At 47.2% G+C, this 25,000-nt stretch overlaps 1 protein-coding gene across 3 annotated transcripts in view; it reads right to left on the bottom strand.

The window, feature by feature from the left end:
• Nucleotides 1-25,000, bottom strand: part of gpc1b (glypican 1b) — a 64,617-nt gene that overhangs the window by 25,190 nt on the left and 14,427 nt on the right. For all 3 annotated transcript variants that reach the window (XM_030363694.1, XM_030363692.1, XM_030363693.1), the window contains one exon: nt 6,588-6,746. In XM_030363694.1, coding sequence (XP_030219554.1) covers nt 6,588-6,746 — 159 coding nt within the window. The remainder of the gene's footprint in view (nt 1-6,587; nt 6,747-25,000) is intronic.

The following is a 25,000-nucleotide window of genomic DNA, read 5'->3' as shown; positions in this document are numbered from 1 at the left end:
CTATTGTCCTGCTTTTAGTTTTTATCTTACCCAATGAAGGCACATAAACGGAACAACGTAAAAACACCACAACAACAGCAACACTGCACACCTTGGGTGCCCTAACTGGACGCTAAAACTGAGGGGATGTGGGGAAACCATTACAGTGTTTATGTGTCACGCCGACTTCCCATCAGGAAGAACATTCATCAAACAAGTCCTTCTGCCCCCGGAGCACGGCACAACCCCCTTAGCAAGCATTTAGCCGCCATTAAAACACCCGTTCCGTTTAACAAGCCGACACCACACATAACACATGCCGTTTATCAAGAGTCCCTCTGTCGAAGTACTCACACCTCCTCACACCTCTGTTTCTGCCATCATCTCTCTCTCTCTCTCTCTCTCTCTCTCTCTCTCTCTCTCTCTCTCTCTCTCTCTCTGGTCTATACCCCCTCTATCTCTCTGTCTCTCTCTGTCTCTTTGTCTATCACTGTCTCTCTCTGTCTCTCATTCTCTCTCTTTATCTATTACTACTTCTCTGGCTCTCTCGCTTCCTCACTCTCTTGTTCTCTCGCTCTTTCGTTCTCTCGCTCTCGCTCATTGTTTTGTCAATAGGCCCTTCTTTTTGCTTCTGCTTTTGGCACTGCGTGCATTAAGTTTTTTTCCTGCCCCTCCATTTGTATGCTCTTTGTAATCTGACTTTTATTGCCTTTCTTATCTTCTTCGCTCGGACACACAATCTTTAGTCTCATTGTCGTCTCCTCTGTCTGTCATTCATGGTTTCTTGCCCTCTCTCTCTCTCTCTCTCTCTCTCTCTCTCTCTCTCTCTCTCTCTCTCTCTTCCTTCCCCATACGCCGTCTCTCATCTCGGTTTCATTCCGTCCCTCCTCGGTGAGTAATGTGGTTGGTTCTAATTAGACCATGTCCCGCCCCAGCGTGATTTGCATTATGATGAGCCAATCAGAACCCCAAAGGAGGCCCCCATGTCCTTGTCCCTGTTATGACATCGGCAGAGGTGACCCTGACAACAGGAAATGAGTGTAGTGGGAGACAATGGATCAAGTGTCGCGTTGGGTAGGAGGCTTTAACAGAGATATTAAACATCTCTGGCCAGAATTTAATTAGAGTGTACGGCGTGTTGTGCTGAAAAACAATCATAAAACCTAGCTCAGCAAGGGCAAAGGATCAGTTCTTTCTTTGTTTGGATTGGTGGAAGAATCAAGAGTTGGAAATTAATCAAAATAATCCTTATGTGCCTTCAATTAAAAAAAAGTTAGAAAAACAAGGAAATTATATGCTAGTTTTAGAGATATTTGTAGTGTTGTTATTGACCGCTTCCCCTAAAGTTGAATATCCTGCCGGTAAGAACAGCATGTGAGCCAACTGGTACATATTCAACAATCTACTTAAATGCATGAATAATACCGGCCCATCTGGTCATCTAGAGCCGAAACATACAGTCAGGCGGCCTGCCAATCAGAAACGACACTCTCACTAAGATGAAACTTCATGTGCATGGTTCTGCATGAGACAGAAACAAACAGATATTCTGACTGACCGTAATGGTCCTACATATTCAGGCCAACTAACTCTGTGGACTAGACCCAATACTCTGTACACGTTCCTCTGTTCACCCGATCCTGGCTTGACGTCTGAAATTTCACCGTAGCGATTTGTTTTTCTGTGCTTTTCGTTTGTCTAACGACCTTTGTCAGTTGAATGGTTTTTGAAATAATGAATATGAACATGCAATCATGCACACATCCTGTATCTGAAAGAGATGTCAGTCGATCGTAAACCGTAAGTCAGTCACTGTGAAGCCCTTCATGCACATTGGTAAAGACACTCTCTGAGTCTCTCTCTCTGGCTCTGTCTCTTCTTCTCTGTCTCTGTTTGTGTGTCCCTCTTTCTTTCTTTGCGTCTCTCTCTCTCTCTCTCTCTCTCTCTCTCTCTCTCTCTCTCTCTCTCTCTCTCTCTCTCTCTCTCTCTCTCTCTCTCTCAAGCACAAATTCTACCACATACACACACGCACAAAGCACACACACACGCACACACAAACTGTGTGTGTCTGTGTGTGTCAGTGCATACAGTGCATACAGATGCCAACCCCCATCGCCATTTTATCAGACACAACCTGCCAGATTTAAGACCACCGTCTGTCTGCCACACCTGGCTGCCAAACACACACACACACCCACTCACACATACACACACACACACACACACACACAGGAACAAACTCACACGTACACACAGACACACACACAGACACACACACACACACACACACACACACACACGGAATACTGCAGCAATCGTGTCGTCCTGCTTGACCTTTCTCTGTGTGTGTGTGTCTCTCTTTTGTATCGGCCTCACTCTGTGTGGCTCTCCGTCACGCTCTCCTCACTGCTTCTCTCCTTCTCCTTCTCTGCCTCTTTATTTCATGTGAACTTAAAAAAAAAAGAGAGAAATTTAAGAGAAGTTGAAAGACTCAGTCAAGTCATTCAATTCGTTCAAAGACAAATTGCTTCTCTATTGCAATTGACTTCTTTACACAGGAAACCCTTCGCTGTCTTCTGCTTCTGCTCCTCTTGAATACTTCGACACACACAGGGAAGTGCTCTTCATCCGTCCGCCATTGCTCCTGGCAGTTAGAATTATTCCCTGATGCTGAATACGTGTTTAATCCACGCACACCATGCCTTTCACTGGATAATGGCGGCCTTTCACTGTGTTGTGGTGAAACTGACTACAGGAACAGAGACACTGCACACTGCCATTGGTACACGCCGACACAAAACAACCGCACACGCACACACACACACACACACACACACAGACACACAGACACACACACACACACACACACACACTAACACACACATGCACACTAACACACACACACAAAAAACACACGCACCCACACAACAACACACAAACACACACCCACACAACAACACACACACACACACACACGCACACACGCACAGCTGGCTCCCAGCCCCCAGTGTGGAGGAGCATGCTGTCCTGTAATCTGTGGCTGAGCTGGGGCTTCTTCCAGAGTTCCTGGACCTAAAAAGGCCTTGCCTGCCTGCGCTGGAACAGTAACACCCTACACTTAGCCGCATGGCGCTAGCTAGCCCACACCCTGCTAAATACAGCCAGATGTGAACAAACATGGATAGAGATATTCTATTACCGGGCAAGCCTCTCACACTCCTCGCCAGAGTATTGACACATATCGCTGACATACTTACACTTTTCATAGGCCTCACCTCAATTAGAACAATATTGTTTTATTTGTGTCGCTCAATGTCTTGGAGAACTGATAATGTGGGGATATGGATATTATAATGACTACACATAGGAGCCACTGGGGAAATCATAATGAATAATGTGTAAACACAACGGAAGAGAGAAAGACGGAAAGAAGGACTGAAAAAAAGGAAGAAAGGAAGAAAGAAAGAAAGAAAGAAAGAAAGAAAGAAAGAGAGAAAGAAAGAAAGAAAGAAAGAAAGAAAGAAAGAAAGAAAGAAAGAAAGAAAGAAAGAAAGAAAGAAAACGAAAGAAAGACTGAAAGAAAGGAAGAAAAACTGAAAGAAAGAGATTATGAATGAAAGAAAAAAGGAAAAAGAGGAAAGAAAAAGAACGAACGACAGAGAGAAGGACACCAATAAAGCGGCAGACATTCAGCGGCGTCTCCACTGAGAGTGCGGCCGCCGCCCCCCTGACAGCGCATGTGGCCCCACTTCACATCCCAATTAAGGCCCTGCGTAGAGGGAGGGCGCTGGCGGCTCCTGTCGCCAGAGGACACGGTCAACAACAGATGGTTTAAGACCTCCTTCTGCTCTCCTCTCCTCCCCCCCTTCCACCCTCCCGCCCCCTCCCTCTATCCCCCCCCTCCATCCCTCCCTCCACTATCTGCACTGAGGGGAGTGAGGAGGAGAAAGGGAACGGAGCAGGTGGAGGAGGAGGGATGGATGTCGGGGGTGGAGGTGGGTGTGAGGGGGGGGGGGTTAAGGGGGTTAGCTTTGGACAAGGTCAGGAGGGGTGGAGCATACAGCCGGTGTATCCAGGATGCCAAGAAGCGAGAATAAAAGTATAACCTTGAGCACCCCCCACACACACACACACACACACACACACACACACACACACACACACACACACACACACACACACACACACACACACACCTCAGCCCTCCCTCTTCCCAATACATAATAGTAAACAGAATTCTTATAATTGTACATTTGTTGTAAGCACAGTAACACAATACAATCTGGAAGTTATGAAACAGATTTAACAGCCCTGCATATGACGCATGGGCGCCTCTGTTATTTCCCCCACATGTGTTTTGTTGTTGCTACTGCTGTTGCCGCACTTGGCTCAAAAAACACAAAGCCGAAGAAAACTGAGAAATGATTTGTGGTCATTCTCCCCCTTGGTTGTAATCTGTGAGGACAAGGTGGTGAGAGACATGGGAAGAGCTGGGGCCAGTGGGAGTACTGGGTGGGGGATGTGTGTGTGTGTGTGTGTGTGTGTGTGTGTGTGTGTGTGTGTGTGTGTGTGTGTGTGTGTGTGTGTGTGTGTGTGTGGGGGGGGGGGGGGGTGCATACACGCAAAGGTGTGTCTGAAGGTCAGGGAAAAGGGCATTCTTGATGAAGGCTACGCTGACGGAATGACTTAAGGTCTTTTTAGTCCAGGATGACGTGCCCATGAAAGGCCTCCGACCTGAATCATCAACGTCATCCTCAACATCATCACAACGTGATCCTCCTGATCTCCGCGGTGACGAGGGACGGTTTCCTGTGTATTTATGTGCGGGGGGTCTTTTGTACACAACGTTGTCCGTGTTTAGTTTGGCGAGTGCTGCTTGACGGAGCAGTGCTGTACACACCACGCCATTGTTTACCGGCTCTGGTGTGCTGGATGAGGTGTCTTAAAGAACGCAAGGGGACAGGCCAGGGTCGGAAACGTAGCATGAGCTAGTTTTTGAAAAATGTGTGTGAGAGTGTGTTTGGTTCTTTTTGGAAGGAAATTTGTGTACGTTTTTATTTTTTTGTTTAGCAAGTATGTATTTAGGCTTGTTATTTTAGCAATAGTCTTCTGAGGCAAAAAGTCCCGTGGATAAAAAAATTACATTTTATAATAAAAAATAAAAAAGGCGAGACAGGAGAATACAAATGTCACTCAGTCCACTAATCACTGTGATCGGAGAAGGTCAGGCTGACTAGCCGAGCGCCGATCCCCGGCTGACGGATCCATTGTCTCAGGTTGGCCAAGAGGAACGAGTGGCGCGTCGGGCCGCCCCTCTATTAGAAGGAGCAGGTCATTAAACACAAACAGTCTCCATAGTGCTCTGTTGATATGTGTCTCTCTCTCTCTCTGCTCGCGTCTAGTGCACTCTACCTTTTCACACTCTCTCTCCCTCGCACACTCTCCTCCTACCTCCCTCTCTCTCTCTCTCACTCTCTTTCTCTCTCTCTCTCTCTCTCTCTCTCTCTCTCTCTCTCTCTCTCTCTCTCTCTCTCTCTCTCGCACACTCTCCTTCAGCCTCTCTCTCTCTCTCCCCCTCGCTCACTCTCCTCCCGTCTGTCTCTCTCCCTCGCTCTCTTTTCGCCACACTATTCACACTCACGACAAACACCCCAGGAGACGACAGAGGAAACCTTTGAAAGATGTTTTTCTCGTCTTCCGTTGTGACGCTGAAGAGTGCACATTAAAACGTGCACACCCCCATTGAGCATCTTGTATTATGAACAATAACAGAACAGGCTTATTATTTACGTCTTGTATTTCAGAATCCTAGGCTGTCTTGACATAGATATATGAGTCAAGACAGTTGAGGCATCCGTTAATCGTCTGGAATGGATTTATTGGCTGTGGTCGCACTTCAACGATAACACCCATTCAACATGCGGAGCCATGAGGAAGAGGAGGACTCATCCCAGATGACTGTTGGCGTCAGGCGATGAGACAGCCTACATGGGCCAATAACGCCTCTCGCACTGTTGCACACACACATGCATAGTCTTATGTACAAAGCTATTTTACCGATAAGGGTCTCTGGGGGTGAACTGCAAAACAGGGAGATTATACGCAAACACAAAACATCCAGGAATCCAATTAAGCAACCTATACTCCGGGATAAAAAGGTTTTGTCATCAACAATAAGCATGCATACGTTTAACTGTAATGCTATAAACCCCATGATTGCACAGCGAACGTTTTACATTTGAATTTAGGGCATTTAGCAGACGCATTTATCAAAAGAATCTTAACATTTTTCATAACAAACATTCACCATGGAAGGTGAGAGCCAGCTTGTCAGGAGCTTAGGGTGAGGCGTCTTGCTCAGGAACACCTCGACACAGGTAGGAGTAGCCGGGGGTCGAACTAGCAACCTCCCGGCTACAAATAGACCCGCTCCACCTCCTGAGCCTAGGTCGAGCCCGCTTTGTACAAAAGGACCAAGCGACCATGTGTAGGAGGCTCACCCTCTGTTCCGAACAACCCTTGTACACCAACCAAACCCTCCCACACACACACACACACACACACACACACACACACAACACGTGCACGCCCACAACGCGGCCACTCACCGTCGAAGGCCTTGTACTGCCCGCTGAGGGAGGTCTGCAGGGCCCGGCCTGCCTCCTTCAGCAGCCCCTCCATCTCCCTGCGGCTCAGGGTGGCCAGCTTCTCCTCCATGTCGCTGGTGCAGCAGGTGTAGCCCTGAGGGCAGATCCGCAGGTGCTCCCCTGGAACGGGACGGAGGAAGAGGAGGAGGAGGAGGGGGGGGAGGAGGAGGGGGAGGAGGAGGGGGGAAGGGGGAGGGGGGGGGGGGGGGGGGGGGAGATGAGGAGGAGGGGGGGGGGGGGGGGAGATGAGGAAGAGGAGGACAAGGAGGAGGAGGAGGAGGAGGGGAGGGGGAGATGGAGGTGGAGGATGAGGAGGTGGAGGATGAGGAGGTGGAGGAGGAGGAGGAGGAGAAGGAGCAGGAGGAGGAGGAGCAGGAGGAGGAGGAGAAGGAGATGGAGGAGGGGGAGGGGGAGGAGGAGGAGGATGGGAGGGGGAGGAGGGGGAAAAGGAGGAGGACGAGGAGGTGGAGGAGGAGGACGAGGAGGAGGAGGAGGAGGGGAGGGGGAGGTGAGGAGGAGGGGGAGAAGGAGGGGGAGGAGGAGAAGACAAGAGACAAGGTCAGCTGGGGGAGACAGTGTAATAGTGGGTAATGCAGCGCTGATGCATTGCAATACACTTCCCAGGTGCCCCGGCTGACGACACTCAGAGTGAAGGTCAGGCCCCCTGGGGGGGTTGGGGGGACTGGCGGGGGGAGATGATCCCGCTTGAAGGATTTCATAACCTAAAGTCGGAACTCCAAATTCCCCCCAAGGCGAGAACGACTTGTGCTCGGGAAGAGATCGGACGGGGAAAGTATGTGAGTGGGTGTAATTATGCCGCGGGCGCTAACCACAGAGAAATGGAGACCATAACTATAGACTATAGGCAGCGAGATCACAGGAGTTGAATAATTTCCCATTTTCGTTTTCCTTGCAAACTGCCATTATGTCATTATGCTGCACGTGGCAATGCCAGCGCTGATGCCTATTGTAGTATAAGTTATCACATATGTTTGTATGATGTGTGTGTATGGTTTTTGTTTGTTTTTGTGGGTGTGGGTCTGGAAGTGGTTTGTCTGTCCATGTGAGCATTTGTGTGTGTGTGTGTGTGTGTGTGTGTGTGTGTGTGTGTGTGTGTGTGTGTGTGTGTGTGTGTGTGTGTGTGTGTGTGTGTGTGTGTGTGTGTGTGTCTGTGTGTGTGTCTGTGTCTTTGTGTGTCTGTGTGCACACGTCTGTACGTGAAGTGTGTGTTCAATAGATATCAATGTGTTTAATTGTGTGTCAGCTGTGATAGTGCTGTAAGTGGCTCGGTCCAAGCCGGCCCCCAAGTGCTGCAATTAGAGTCCATTTTGCTCTCCAGACAGTGGAGAGCAGGACGGACGTCTTCACCGTGGAGGAAGGTGACTTTCAGACTCTGAGCATTACCCTCTCTCTTGTAACCAAGCAAGCAAACAAACAGACAGCCACATACACACACACACACACACACACACACACACACACACACACACACACACACACACACACACACACACACACACACACACACACACACACACACACACACACACACTCACACACACACACACACACACACACACAGGTATGGAGAGATGTTATTTTTTTTCTGAAGTGGAATACATATTTAATTTATGAATTGATCAAATGAGACTGAACTGAAAACAGAGAATAAAAATGAGCAACGGAGAGCGATAGCGAGAGAGAGAGAGAGAGAGAGAGAGAGAGAGAGAGAGAGAGAGAGAGAGAGACAGAGAGAGAGAGAGAGAGACAGAGAGAGAGAGAGAGAGAGAGAGAGAGAGAGAGAGAGAGAGACCTTTTAATTTAGTAGCACCGATGGTCAGTTGCAAACTGTCAGCCAATGGGAAGCCTGTTAAATGTCTGGGCCAGGGGCCATCACAGCAGCTGTGTGTGTGTGCGTGCGAGGGGGTGTGTGTGTGTGTGTGTGTGTGTGTGTGTGTGTTTGGTCGGGTAGGTTGGTGTGTGTTTGTAGGGATGGGTTGGTAGACGTGTGCGTGTGTGTGTGTGCGTGTGTGTGTGTGTGTGTGTGTGCGTGTGTCTGTGTGTGTGTGTGTGGGTGTGTTTGTGGGATTGGTCGGGTAGGTTGGTGTGTGTGTTTGTGTGTGTGTGAAACAGAATGATGGGCAAATGGCCATCAAGTCCCCCTTTCTTGCCGTTTGAAGGACACAATTCACAATTGTGTTCACAATTCATTGTTTATAAAGCATTGGGCTGCTGTACCTCACAAACACACACACACACACACATTATATAAAGTCAATATATGAATCATTGTTTTTTTCTCTCACCCTCTCACTCCTACAAATTAAAAGGTTTCTCTCTCTCTCTCTCTCTCTCTCTCTCTCTCTCTCTCTCTCTCTCTCTCTCTCTCTCTCTCTCTCTCTCTCTCTCTCTCTCTCTCCCTCCTTCCACAGGTGCCACTCCCCATCAGGGACACACGGTTAACAGCCACCTCACACGGTCACATCGGATGTTATCACCAGAGGACATCAGAGCAATAAGGAGGACGAGCTCCGTCTGTTGTGGTGGAGGTGGAGAGGGAAGGGCTGAGGCCGAACAGTACTGCTAGTATGTCCTCCATATAAACCTATACCTATAATTCACTATGTCTATATCGTTATTATGTGACTGCACCGAGGCAGTGGTGCCATTGGAGTTGATTTAAAATAGCAATTGTCCATGGTTTTAACCCCGCAACATTCTCGGAAAAATGGCGTGTTCAATCCCGTAGTGGAATTTCTCTTTGGGTCTAAAACCTCTCCAAGCCGCGTCAAATAACTCAACTGTTATATCCCTCAATCGTAGGTTGATGAAGTGGGCTGTTTTTGTGTGCCTATGTGTGTTTGTCTCTGTGTGTGTGTGTGTGTGTGTGTGTGTGTGTGTGTGTGTGTGTGTGTGTGTGTGTGTGTGTGTGTGTGTGTGTGTGAGTGTGTGTGTGTGTGTGTGTGTGTGTGTGTGTGTGTGTGGGACGATGGGAATTTGTGTTTTTAACTGATTGCACAGCCCGTACCCCCAATAGAGAATATAAATCTCAACATTTGAATATGTGTCAAATTGCCGAGGTATTAATCAGCCTCCGCCGGTGAGTGTAATCAGCTCACGCAGGTGATGTTATTTTCAACAGGGTGAGTTTCCGTGAACCACCTTCGCAGACTCACAGAAGAACTCCAAATGGAAAACAACATACTCAATCAATTCCCCCCTCAACACACACTCCTTAATGGTGGGTCAGACTTGTCCATGTACCTTTCCTTTGACCATGTGTGTCTTTGTGTGTGTGTGTGTGTGTGTGTGTGTGTGTGTGTGTGTGTGTGTGTGTGTGTGTGTGTGTGTGTGTGTGTGTGTGTGTGTGTGTGTGTGTGAAACCGCAAAGGTCTTGTACGGTTCGGCCTTCCGTCCACACAAAGCCGCCGAATCCGCTGACTGAAACCGTAAACTTCTGAAACCACCCTCGGAGGTGGTTTCAAATCTACCCGGTTTCGTCTTGGATTCGTGTGGACGCCTGAAACCGACTGAAACCGTAAACAATGACGTCATCGCCACACCCCTCGACCCTCCAGCCAATGACTGAGTGTCATTGGCGTCACAGAACTCACAAAAACAAAGATGATGGCGGACTACAGGCTTGTTATCGTTCTGCAGCAGATCATGACCCTTGTTGGGTTGCTAAGCCATTATTTAATGAGACTGTTGACTGACTGTTTGTTTGTGTTGTTAGTGGTTCGGGGGGCAGCCTTTATGCGCATGCTCGCCTCTTCTTATTATTTAATTTTCTTCTGGATTTCTGTAGCAAAAGCAGCGCCCCTTATGGGCCTGGCATGTGTACTACAGCGTTTCTACAGATCTATCCGGTTTCGCTTGACTCCGTCTTTACGGAGATACTCCGAAACCGGATAGATCGAAACCGGAACGGTTTCGCACGTTTCGGCTTCGTGTGGACGGGGCCTCTATCTCTATCTATCTTTCTCTCAATTACTTTTCTCCCTTTGTTCTCTCCCCTCTCTTGCCCTCTCCCCCTAAACTCGTGACATGCAGGTCTGCTAAAGGAGGAGCAATCCACGACCATTAGCTTATCAGAGGGAGGAAGAGTCCTATTAAACAGCAATCTAGGTGGATAAAGTACAGAATAGAGTCGCACGCACACACGCGCACACACACATGCGTGGACGCACACGCACACACACTCGCGCATACACACACACACACACATGTGAACACACATGCAGACACACACACACACACACACACACACACACACACAGAAACAACGGGAATTACTCACTGGAGGATTTTACAAATGAATGGATGGCAAAGAGACATACAGTGAGGGAGTGAGTGAGTGAGTCAGAGAGAGAGTGTGCGAGAGAGAGAGGGGGTTACGGCACCATACAAAATGGATGATGAGTCACAGCTATGAATTGATGTGTATTTCATATCAGCATTTTGTACAAGTATGCTAGATTAAGTGGCTCCGACCATATGTCAACAAAATGTATATTGCTTATTCAATATGACTCAATGTATAAGGGCTCCTCCTGTCAAAACACAAACATCTCTTTATATAAATATATATATATATAGATATAAACTGTCTAATTATTTATATACACACACAAAATATGTCAACACACAAACATCTCTATATATAAATATATATATACATATATATAAACTGTATATACATATATACACACATTGTGTATTGTGTATGCCCTTTAAACAATCAGCTTCAGTCGTTTTGTATCAACCATTTTATACAGACCCACTCTGGAAATGTTCGACCTTCAAAAAACAGTTCAAATGCAATATCTGTATGGGCTGTGTGTGTGTGTGTGTGTGTGTGTGTGTGTGTGTGTGTGTGTGTGTGTGTGTGTGTGTGTGTGACACACACACACACACACACACACACACACAAACACACGTTCACACACACACACACACACACACACACACACACACTTGCTCACACACATACACACTCAAATCACCCGCTAGTTGGTGCAGTGAATGACAAAGAATGAATTTAAATGGCAGCCGATTATAAAACTGTAACACATTTAACCGTGCAGTGAAGATAATAGCATGAAATGGAAAAGCAGAAACAACCTAGAATACCAGCCACAGATATTCTATAGAGACCACCAAATTATTTGAGCGTTGGCAGAATCTAAATGTTTACAACTGGTGTCAAAAAGTCAAACGCAATATTACGTTGGATCAGGTTGCATTTCTGTTTCTGACAACTGCGCACAGTAAATTTGGCAGGATCCAGCACACATTGTGCCGTCAGTGTTCCCATGTAATCAATCACTTCACTAATCCTGTTTTATTATGTATTCGTGTTCACCCCTTTTTGTTTTTGCTTATGCAAACAACTATTTGAATATTGAAACAGAAGAAATTGACCCACACACACACAAATACACACACGCACATGCGTGCACACAAACACACCACATACACACACACACACACACACACACACATTTAGACACACGCGTGTGCACACACACACACACAAAAACACACACACACCTGGGTGGCTGCTAGTTTGCCAGACACAATGGGATACACTGGGCGCTGTGAATTATAAAGAGTATGATGAATTACCACAGGTTTTGTAATTAAATGACACAGCCCTCAACAACACGCAAGGCTGCCTTACAAGCACATTTGAAGACACACACACACACACACACACACACACACACACACACACACACACACACACACACACACACACACACACACACACACACAAATATACATCCACTCACACACACAAGCACTCACACAGACACACATAAGCTGACACAGTGGGACACATTCAGATCCCAATGTCACCTAATGAATAACCAATGAGGGTGTGAGCTGGCTGGCTGCTGGGGGTTTGTGGCGGCAGGCTGTCTTCGCTACGACGCTATCGCAGTATGCTAATCTCTATCCAGAGTTAGACAGTCCAGTCAGAGAGCCAGCCGGTCCCGACGATCACACGCTACGACTTCTCAACCACCTGTTTCCATTTGGGTTTCACCAGCGGTGCGATTTGAATTGACCAAGGAATGCAGTAAACACATTAACTCCTAAACCCTGTCATAGTCACGTACACCATGTACCGCACTGTTCGTCCTCAGAACATCGTGTCCGGGACTTAACTGCGGGGACTCATCCAAATGGCTTAGTCTCTTATTGTGTACGCGCATTTGTTTGTGTGCGTGCGTGTGCGTGTGCGTGTGTGTGTGTGTTTGTGCGTGTTTGTGGGTATGTCTGGGGGTTGTCCAAAACATCAATAGAATATTGATGGTAATCAAATGAAACCAATTAAAAACGAAATAAATAAAATTAAATGAAGACTCTTGTTTGTCGTAGATCAATTCCAAGTTTATGCTGTTGCCATGGAAACATGTTTGCTTTAATGTGGGCACAGTTCCAGAGGCGTATGCACTCATTTAGTGATTCAAGGTGGAGGAGTTCAGAGCAAATGGAATAGGAGGGCAAACAGGAGGAATACAAGATGGAGGAAGAGTAGAAGGAAGTGAAGGAGGATGAGGGGAAAGTGAAAGAGAAGGGACCACCAACAAATCTTCCACCCCTCAACCTTTTTATATCTATACACAAAAGATAGTAACAGTGAAGAGAATTAGTCTTTTAATTAGACTTCCTGATTACGGATCATTTCTCTTTAAAAAAAATGTTTTTCATTTAAATGTCTTAAATTATGCTGATTCTATTGTCATATAGTGTAATTGAGCCCTTGAGTATCGGCCATAATCTGCCTACTTCCATCTGCATCAGTAGCACCTTAGCGGGGACAACCAGAACCAATGTATCACAAACGTAGGCATCCATCTTATTAAGCAGCAAGTCTGTTCATATCTTCAAACTACAGCACCTTCTTCGTTCTATCTTGCAGCTTACTGATGAGTTAGTGTTACCGGTAATTATTTGAATATCATGAATGTGATATAATTGTTTTCATATCTCAAGATGTTAATAGTATTACCGTCAGCGTACCATTTACAGCTAAAACTATACTGGATCATTTAGGGGGTTAATGTGTATGCGTAATACAATTGAGATAGAGTGTAAAACTACCAGAAAGGCATTTCCCCACCCCAATAAAAACTCCCACCATCTTCAAAGCGTGTAATCTAAAAACTGCTGAGGGTGCCTGCATGAGTGTGTGTTTGTGTGGGTGCTGCAAACTAGTTGGTCTTCTTGCTGGCATTGTGTGTGTGTGTGTGTGTGTGTGTGTGTGTGTGTGTGTGTGTGTGTGTGTGTGTGTGTGTGTGTGTGTGTGTGTGTGTGTGTGTGTGTGTCTGCACATACATCAGCAAAGTCATGTAATGTACAGAAGCATATATTGATTCACACTGCCTATGCGCACCCGTGCACTTCGTCCTGAGGCTGGTCTTGCTCCTTTTGGTTTTCTTGAGCCGAGAACTCTGTTGTACTCTGCTCTGCAGGGTTGAGTGTGTGTGTGTGTGTGTGTGTGTGTGTGTGTGTGTGTGTGTGTGTGTGTGTGTGTGTGTGTGTGTGTGTGTGTGTGTGTGTGTGTGTACTCTTCTCTGCTGGGATGTGTGTGTGTGTGCGTGTGCGACGTGCGTGTGTCTCTCTCGCTCTCTCTCACTGTATTTGTGTTTGTGCGTATGTAAGTGTGTGTGTTTGTGTTTGAGTGTCTCTCTCTCTGTATTTGTGTGTATCTGTGTGCTTCTGTGTGTGTGTGTGTGCGTGTGTGTGTTTATGTGTGTGTATCTCTCTCTATGCGTAAGTGTGTGTTTGTATGTGTGTCGCTCTCTCTTTGTATGTGTGTGTGTAAGTGTATTTTTGTGTGTGTGTGTGTGTGTGTGTGGGTGTGTGTGTGTGTGTGTGTGTGTGTTTGTGTGTGTGTGTGTTATGTGTATGTTTGTGTCTCTCTCTCTTTGTATGTTTGTGTAAGTGTATGTGTGTGTGTGTGTGTTTGTGTGTCTGTCAGTGTGCGTCGGTGTCAGAGTGTGCGTGGGTTTCGGTGTGTGTCGGTGTGCGGGCTGACAGATGCACAGGCAGGAAGCAGAGCTGTGGTTGTGAGGCCATGTGTCAGGGCGAGGGCTTAGGCACGTTCTACCTCAGTGAGAGCACGGGGGCCCGGCCAGCCCCGCAGACTTTGCTCTGGGCTTAGAGTGTCATATAAGTGGCATACTTTTGAATCCTCTGCCACGCTAGTCTGACAACATTTAAGTCTGTGTGGGGCTTTGGTCGGGGATGCGCTGCATCAGCACAGAGAGCTTTGTTTTTCACCTTGCTGTGTCTACAAGTCCGGACTTATTTAGTTACACCTGTGAGTGTCTCCCCGGCCCCAGACACCGCCCTTGTTAGGAGCTTGTGTTACAAACGCTCAGACGATGTGAGCGGTTCTTGTCGTCTGGTACGCAGCACAATTAAAAAAAACGAATGCAAAAAAAAACAGTGCACTTGATTCATTAGGAAGGAAATAATAGCCCTTGATTCTGCATCGATTTAATACCATTTATACCGCGTGTCAAATTGCCAGTGTTTATTATTTAACCGTACTCGTCCAAATGTTGCATGAGATGACAGATTAATACCCTATTCTTTCCAAAAACAATACATTTTCTATTTAATAATTCCAAACCACTCACTCCCTTTTCTATATGTCAGGTGACAGAACTAATGGAACATTTGAAGCCAAGACGCCCTGACTATCTTAAGCTTCATTTGTTGTAGTCTTGCAGCAGCTTGCAACAGCTTTTGACATTTTAAGCCAAGGCACCGACTCAGGTGAACTGAATCATTTTTACTCCTCGCCAAATGGCATACAATAAAACAGTGAGCGCGGGGTGAGGAACGTCAAAGCAGCAATTAGTCCTTTATGGGACGGTGACATGGGCTCTTGAGCCTCCTGCCAGCACACGCTGTCGTGCTGAGAGTGACAGCTCCTGTTCAGCAGCTGGCCAGGTGGAGCCCAAAGCCTCCACCCTCTCTCTCCCTCGCCCCCTGTTCCCACATGTTGGGGAAAATAAAACACTTCACAGGGCCTGATGTAGTCAGTGATGAAGGGTACTGTTTTTTCTTCTTCTTTCTTTCTGTCCTTTTTTCCTTCCTCCTTCACTTCCTCCTATCCCTCCATCTGAGGTGCCCAAGTCCGCTCTGTACTTCAGACTTCCTTCCTTCCATCCTCCAATTCATCCGTCCACTCTTTCTCCCTCCCTCCCTCCCTCTCTTCTTTCCTCACTTCTGTCCTTCCTTCCTCCCTCCTTCGCTTCCTCCATCCCTCCCTTCTTCCTTTCCTTCGCCCCTTCCTCCTTTCCTTCCTACCATTTTTCTGTCCTTCCTTCCTCCCTCCCTTCCTCTCTTCTTCCCTTCCTTTCTTCCCGCCTCCGTCCCTTCCTTCCGTCCTCCCTCCCGTCCTTCCTACCATTTTTCCGTCCTTCCGTCCTTACTCCCTTCCGTCCGTCCTTTCTCTCTAAACCTCTAAACGGGACTGTATTGGCCAGGCTAAGAGACCCTGAATTAATCATCGTTGTACTGGAGTGTTGGTCTCCCTGCGTAGCTGCACACCCATTATTCAGGAAGGGGAACAGTGCTGGCGCACTGTGACCCTGGCCAGGTATGAGCGAGTAAAGAAATCATGGATGTCAGAACGGAATGTCCCGCCAAAGAATGGATCAATCATCAGTTTACCATCGCTAGCGTCTCTGCGCCACACCTACTCTGGTCCACACCCTTGTTTTTCACAACGGAAACACTGCTTACGCACTCGCACTCCATCAGACCGGCCTCCGGGTTACCAACCGTGGGTCGCCGTCTCACAGCGATGCGTTGCATGTTGTGATCTGAGATGAGTTTGTTCAAGAAAGCAGCAGCAGCCATTTTTATCAGCTAGCTCCCTCAGACTGGGTGGTGGGAGGGAAACAATACAGGCTAGACTCAGGATTCACTTAGCTACCCCCCCTGCCACCCCCCCCCCCCCCCCCCCCCCACAACAGCACACACACACGCACACGCAAACACAGACACACACACACACACACACCGCACACCTTCCATTCATAGCCGGGGGCTGGAGGTGTGGCTGGGAAAAAGAGCAGATCCTCACTTGCCTTGGTCGCCCCTCTGTGCTAGCGTGTTGTATTATTCACGTCTGGAGAGACAGACAGCTTCCCTTCAGCCGGAGGGAAGTCTTCCCTATCACCGCCCTTATCTGTCATTTGTCTAGATATAAATCACACCGAATGGGGCGGCCGTCCGTCATCCTGTGGTGTTATCAGTTTGATGGAGAATTAAACTGCACAGTTTAATCTTGGGCTACATCAATTCCAGATGAGTGAGAGTATGCCTGTATCCAGGTTGTCGTAAACCATTTACATAAACAGCCAAGACAATATCGCTGTGTTGATCGAAAGAGAAATCTGCAATTAGCAATGCACTATTTATCCTGCCAAAAAGTGAGCCATGGCATTAGGCTCAATCCAGTTGAAGCTTTTGAAGCGAGTGATATGATGAATAAAAGAGTCCATTGTTGCTGCTAATGGTTTGAGATAGTTGGTCATGACCTACCACCGGACGGTCGTTAAGAAGTCAAAAGCCATTGTGTTAACACTCAATATCAATTCCTGTTTTGATTGGGTAATGAAAGTCTGGCTGTGTGTGTGCGTGTATATATATATATATATATATATATATATATATATATATATATGCGTGTGTGTGTGTGTGTGTGTGTGTGTGTGTCTGTTTCATTGTGTGAGTGTGTCTGTGTGTGTACCTGTGTGCATTTGAGTGTGTGTGTGTGTGTGTATGCAAGTGTATGCAAGTATGTGTGATTGTGTCTATATATATATATATATATGTATGTATGTATGTATGTATGTATGTGTGTGTGTGTGTGTGTGTGTGTGTGTGTGTGTGTGTGTGTGTGTGTGTGTGTGTGTGTGTGTGTGTGTGTGTGTGTGTGATTGTGCAAGTGTGTGTGTGTGTGTGTGTGTGTGTGTGTGTGCGTGCAAGTGTGTGCGTGTGATTGTATCTGCCAGTCTGGCCTTTTTAAAGTCAAATCAGGACAAGGCAAGCACCAGAGCCCTCTCTGAGAATCAATACCAGCCCTAACACAAAAGATACTCAGTACAAACAGACTAGTTGGAGGTAGTCAGACAGTCACAAACACACACACACACACACACACACACACACACACACACACACACACACACACACACACACACACACACACACACACACACACACACACACAAACACGGAAACAGACAATCATGCGAACAGACAGGCCAAGACTGACACACTGAAAGGCCCACATTCACACACATCAATCTAAATATTCCTGACTGAAAGGGAAGCAAGATATTTAGAATAGGAGGATCTTTTTCATCTCTGGTTTGTTGCCTTCCTCTGACCAATTCATCACCCCATCGAGCGGTGACGACAAACCACAAAGCAGCACACGACATTGACCCACACAGTAGCTCATTTCAAAAAGCCCATGCCCATGCCCAACCCCTGCTATTGTTCCAAGTAGGCCGCTGGCAATGATGTCATGCACATTTCCTGCCAGATGCAAAACAGCATCATGAGCATAAAACCCAACTAGCCGTAACACAGAACCACAAGTATCTCATTTATCTCATCGGTTCCTGGGCAAAGCTGTGGAAAGTTGAGTCACCTGACCTTTAAGTAGTTTCGCAGACAGAGCAAAGGCACTTTTTTTTTTATCTTTAATAAGCATTGCTGTCAGACAAACAATCAGGAATAGCATTAACGAAACTCATCAAACGGGCGAACGATGATGAGTCACCCACAGCCGTGGGCCATGTGAAATCTGGATTAGAGCAACTGCCATATTTGCACGGTAGTTTGGCTTTGTCCAAAGTGTCGCCGATGGAGCCATTGAAGGGCCTTGTAGGCATTTCTGTCTCCAACCCAGAGTTGATGTGCTGGTGGTCTGTAATTAAATCTGACAGCAGGCTGTTGGTAGGCCTTTCCTGGAATCAGCTCCATTTGGAGGGCATGTCTGGGGAGGGGGGGATTCTCCTCTTAACCCAAATTTGTCTTGTCTAATTTGTCTAGACAAAGAACAATAGTCTTCTATACAATAGTAACACGTTGACACATTTATATTGAAAGCCTACATTATTCATATACATAAAGGAACATATACCGGTGTATAATTAAAAGACGTAACTTCCCCCAGGCCTGGCCCTTAAGGCTGGATGTCACGATGATATCGCTAAGGTTGATTAAAAAACACACAATACGCGCTCACTTGAACTCAAAGGGTTCAAGTGCAGCGCCGGCAGGGACTTTGCTCTGGGACTTTGCACAGTTTAGTGGAGCGGCCTCCGAACATTCTTCACACCGAGAGCGTGCACAAGGGGAGCGGGTTTAGAGATCAGGACGACCAGGAATACCTGCAAGGAGAACACAAGCAGTCACAAGAACTCAACACCAGATCGTATGAAAACTCCTAGAAGCACATGTATTGACGTACGTATGGCTTAAAGATGAAGGTGAAGAAACGGTTCAATACAATTGTTGCCTTTAAAGATTTCTTTGACACAAAGGGCAGCGAGGTCTTATGACATTGAAAAGTCTCGGCATGTTGCCCGATTTTGAGCCACTTTATTGCGGCGTTCTGACAGGTAAATGCGCTCGATGTGTAAAGGAGTGTTTTGTGTCTTTCACTGGGCTAGCCTTTCTATAATCCCCCTAGCCCAGGTCTGAAAGGGGGCCTTTCATAGATTCGGCTCGGAGAAAAAAAGAGTACCTAAATGCTTGTCAAAGCTGCGCTAAACTTGGAAGCGCCGCATAGTTTCTTTTGCTTGTGTCTGCGCTACACAGCGTTCTACACAGCGTTCGCCCATCACTTTGCTCCCTTCTGTCACAGTCAGTCTCAGTGTTTTTCTTTCGGATGCCTTGTGCCCTTTAACTTTGACGGCTCTGATGTTTTCTCGCCTCTCATCGTTGTCTCGGCGTGTCTATTTTGGCATAGTATTCTTTAAACATTGTACTTGAAAAAAAAGTAATGTTCTCATCTCTCGCTCTCAGTCTCTATCTCTCTCTCTCTCTCGCTCTCTCTCTATCTCTCTTTTTATCTCTCTCTGTCTCTCTGCATTCCCTACTTTCCCTGTTTTCCACTGTCTTTTAGCCATTTCCCAGACATCAGATTTTCTTCAGTATGTCTGTGTTTTCTTTCTCATATTTAGCATTTTTCCTGGCTTTGTTAGCTATTCTCTTCCTCCTGTTTTCCAAACCCTCCCTGTTCAGATTTCCCCCAGCGGTGTTCGTTCTGCGGATAAGATGCATGATCCAATGATCAAACATGCAGCAAAGAAAAACCCCAAACTAAAGAAACTTTTAATTCTCAGCAAAAGTGTCAAGCACGTCCCTCCTTCATGAGGGACGAATGCTAGTTGTTTTCCTTGAACGTGGCGTGGTTGTTTGCGCCGTTTGCTCGGGGGAGCCTCAAAGCCTAACGGAGGGTTTTGAAGCCTAATAGAGTGATGCTTCAAACCACGCCGTCGAACCACATGACACAATCAAATCACCGTCAGCGCGGTCTGCCACGTCATCCAGGCTTGGTATTTCAATGCCAGTGATTGACGCAACACGGCCCTTTAAAAACCAATAAGCCGCATGTTCCGTATCTTCCCCAACTCCTTTTAATTAGCCCTGCCTGCGTAGGGCCCCTTACCCAATGCCCGATGCACTAGCCGCATGAGGTGGAGGAGGGAGCTGGTGGAGGAGGAGGAGGAGGAAGAGGAGGAGGAGGGGGTGGGGGTAACAAAGCCCCATTCGTGAAAAAGTCTGCCATGTGCTGGAAATACTCATTAGAGGAAGACCCGGGCTCTGGCTGAAAGCTAGATGGTTATCCTCTCGTGAGATGAAGGCTTTGAGAGGATGGAGGGGGGGGGGGGGGGGGGGGGGTAAGGAGCTGGACGGGGGGGTGGGGGGTGCGGGGAGGCTGAGGAGGAGGTGGTGGTGGTGGTGGAGGTGGAGGTGGAGGTGGTGGGGTGTTGGTGGTTGGTGTGGGGGTTAGAGGGGCCAGCAGAGCCGCAGAGATAGAGCGGCAGCAGTGGCTTCTGCTGAAAGGGAAGATGGCTATCCCTTCACCTAGGGACAGTGGAGGGCAGGATGGAGAGAGAGAGAGAGAGAGAGAGAGAGAGAGAGGGAGAGGGAGAGAGAGGGATAGAGAACTGGAGAATGCGGGTAAAGTGGGGAAAGAAGAGGAGCAAAAGTAAGGGGAGAAAAGGAGATAGAGACAGAAAAAGACAGGGCAAGAGAGAGAGAGAGAGAGAGAGAGAGAGAGAGAGAGAGAGAGAGAGAGAGAGAGAGAGAGAGAGAGAGGGAGAGGGGAGATAGGGGAATAGAAGAGAAGGCTGTCTGCACTTATCTTTCCTTCTACACCGCGATTTGCTCTTATCTGCAGTCCTGACGCCAGTCAGAAAACATCCCACCAAAATGGCAGGTCACTGGAAGTGAGCCACATCATCCATGCAGCAACTGACAGGCCAATTGCAAGCCGTCTTCAACTGCCAGAAAATCATCTTCCTCATCGCCACTATCATTGCTCCCATAGGCACCGGTAGCTAAGACGACGACGACAACGATGACGACAACAAGAACAAAAGACACAAGAACAACTCCAACACGGGGTGCCAGTCTGAACTGGACCGGGGCACTCGGCGGATCTCTGAGTCTTCAAGGTCACGCCATCGCCAACAAGCCCCACTGTCGTCCCATTCTGTCATCCGCTGTGCGTTAAACTGTGGCATCGCATGCTAGCGCGACCCTCCTTTCTCCCTATTCACCCTCCTTCCTGTCCCCTGATCCAGCTGTGAGTTGGCCCAGCCACTCAGAACCCCATGCCCCTGAAGGCCGACGGAGGGGGGGATTAAACCCGGGCATTCCTCTGACATCAGTAGCCCTCGCCCCTGGAGCACAGCCACCTACAAAGCCTGCCATTGTGATTCCCCGGTGACCGCACCTCTCCAGCCCAGAGCCTCCCAGCAGCCTCTGCCTCCCCTCCCCCCCCCCCCCCTCCCCTGTCCATCATGCCACACGGGCATCAGTCAATGGACAAAGGAGCACTTTTAATTAACTTCAAATCTGTCAGCCACCCATGAGTGGTGCCAGCCACAGAGCATGTCAGATCACGCCCCGTTTGATCTTGAAAAGGGGATTTTTTTATTTCTTTATTATGGTTTTTATTAATTTTCCTTTTTTCTCTCGTCCAAATCGGGTGAAACCTAGTAAGAAAAACTCCAAGACAAAACACCTTTTTGTTTCTTCCCATGGTCGAGGGAACGAGCAGGCAGGTTTTACATCCTCGTGTTTCATTATTAATGCGCACACCTTCGCAAGGTCAAAGTTGTTTTAGGGAAAAGTGCAGTGCCTAAAAAAAATAAAACCAAAGTGCATGCATGTGGGGTCGGACACACACACACACACACACACACACACACACACACACACACACACACACACACACACACACACACACACACACACACACACACACACACACACACACACACACACACACACAAGGCGAATCTTGTTCACAGATTTCTGTCATCAGTCATACCCCTGTCAACCCAAAGGTGTGCATGTTTGTTTATCCATGTGTGTGTGTGTCCCATGGGTGCTCTGTGTCTATGCCTGAGTAGGCATGTCCTGACTAGCCAGCCTGGGTTGGGCAGCTCCTCACACAGATTCTCCGAAGAATAGGACCAAATTCCCAACTCGTGTTTGCATCTCCCATGCCAAGAAATGACTCACGCCCACACAAATAACGGTCAGGTGTAACCAAACTGAAATATCGCTGTTGCAGAACTATGCCATGCACGACGGAAAGATAACACATAGCTTGTGTGTGTGTTGGGCAAATACTGTTAAATGGATATTGACGTGAGTCCATTGTGCCGTGGTGCTTCAAGCTGGGAGCAGTCACCACCCACCATGACAGGTCCTCGCAAGGAGGCCCCAGGAAATGCATCAGGCAATCATCAGGGAGAGCAAGAGTGAACAATGGCAAGAAGAAATAGCTGTTTTCTCTGCTGGTCTCGCATAGTGAAAGGAGGTATCATTAAGTTGGTTATACTGCAGCTACGTAGCTGCCCACACTCTCTCATGTGTTGGAAGTTATTTTCTATGTGGGCCATTGCCTCTGAAAGTAAAGCATGTAATATAGTGTGATTTTGACGTGAGCTTTCCTGTCCAATTTCGTCAAACATCTTCGTTGTGTTTTCTTTCTTTTTGCAGTTTTGGTTGGTCTGTCGTGAGGGGAAATGAGGCTGTCGCAATCCCAACGCGATGACAGAACTGGGAAGCTTCCCCAAACCTCCGGGCTAGCCAACAGCTGGCCGAAGTACGGCAGGTGGTATGAGCCAGAAAACGTCAAAGTCAAATATATGTGTTTTTATTTATATATGTATTTATATATCTATGTTTGTATACATGTTTATATGTTTAGATTTATATGTGTGTGTATATATTTATATAGCATACCTGGAAGAGGGAAAAGACTATTTTTGAAAGTGGAGCCACACTGTGGGCTGTTAATAAGCAGAAGGGAAGAAGAAAGAGAAGACGGGGAGACAATCCGAAGACATAGAGGAAAAGAGAGAGGGCAAAAAAAACGAACAGAAGGAGGAAATGGCCCTGTGTGAGAGAGAGAATAAAATATTAAAACGAGACAGCGAAGTGTAAGGAGTCCATTGACATCAGTAAAAGCAGAGCTTGTTCACTGGTCGGAGTCCTATTAGGTGTCCGGGCTGCGCCAGGGGTTCTGCAGCAGACAGGGGGGTAATAACTATGAGGGTAGCAGCCAGAGAACTGCCAGGGTGGATGTCTGTATCACCGCTCTGCTGTACCACTGAGGCTGAGCGGCCTCGCAGTCTTCAGATACTGGCACTGCAGGGACAGGATATTAGGCCTCAGGTCTGCTTGTGTGGCCTTTATCTCTTCCTCATAACCCATTCACCGACATAACACGAGCCCACACCCATGTACATACATTTCCTACCACACCGAGCCATCACATTCACACCACACACCTCACACCTCACAAACACATCCACACATCGACAGGCGCACATATTCACGGAACACAAACACACATGCATATATTTCTGACACACAGCCCATCCACGCATACACGCAAACACACACACACACACACACACACACACACACACACACACACACACACACACACACACACACACACACACACACACACACAACACACAACACAAAACATACTGACAGCCCACAAAGGAGGTCAATTAAAAATCTCCTCCGCATTTTCGTGTTTAGGAGACGAGGCGGAGAAGAAAGGCTTGTGGAATAGAGACAGACATGCTTCAGAACAACCTCCACAAGGACAACCTCCTCTCCCGGCCTTGAGTACATCCCCTCCCCTTGCCCCCCCCCCCCCCCACCCCACCCCCCCGCAACAGAAGGATTTATTCATTAAAACTTCATTACAGCCAACCAAAATCACAAATTCCACTTTAGGCCGGGATGGTGAAAAAAAGGGACCCACTTAACCATCTGACTCATCCTTCTGCTGTCAATGTTATTTTTTGACCAATCAGCGGATGAGGCTCCATAGTCCCCCACCCACCCGCCCTGCCCCCGAAGGATAACAGTTACCAGAGAGGACACGGTTTGTGGGAGGTTATGAAGGTTGTGTGTATAGAAAGATTATGAGCTCCACATTTCCATTGAAACTACATTTTAGAAAAAAGTGGATTATACTCCAAGGGGTTAAGGGATAAAATACATTATAGAGCCTTCTGGTTGTTTATTTTCATCTGTTTTCCCCTCAAATTGAAGGAGTCTCACCATAATAGAGCTTCAGCTTGAGCAGGATATTGGACTCTCTCTTTAGCGTCTATCTATAGACGCCAATACTGGGAACCTAGTTTACTTGCATCAGAATATAATTAACACTTTAATTTTGCAGGAACAAAGCAAGCATAACAGTTGGGGCGGCCAGGCTTTTATCTTAAATCGATGACGTTAATGTGAAAACCCCATGGTCAATATGATGACAAAGGCCCAGTGGACCATTAATTCAGCCAAAGCATTACTTCCATGACTCAAAGTGTTTTTTAATAGGAGAACAGACCCATTCACGTCACATGACATGACATTTTGAAAGTGCGCTAATGAAAATGTTCCACACTTTTAATTGAACATCCTCCAAAAAAATCCTGACGCCATTTGATGAATGAAAAACCAACACCCCATGAAGCATTAGCCAATAGATCCTTTTTTTTCAAGAACTTAAATTCAGAACTGTTCTTGCTCTGTGCCTTCATAGACTGGTAAGAATGGAA

Source organism: Gadus morhua, chromosome 8 (genome assembly GCF_902167405.1).
Source record: "Gadus morhua chromosome 8, gadMor3.0, whole genome shotgun sequence".
Lineage (NCBI taxonomy): Eukaryota > Metazoa > Chordata > Actinopteri > Gadiformes > Gadidae > Gadus > Gadus morhua.
Note: the sequence above shows the minus strand (reverse complement) of the source record. Positions and strands in the feature narration are given on the sequence as shown.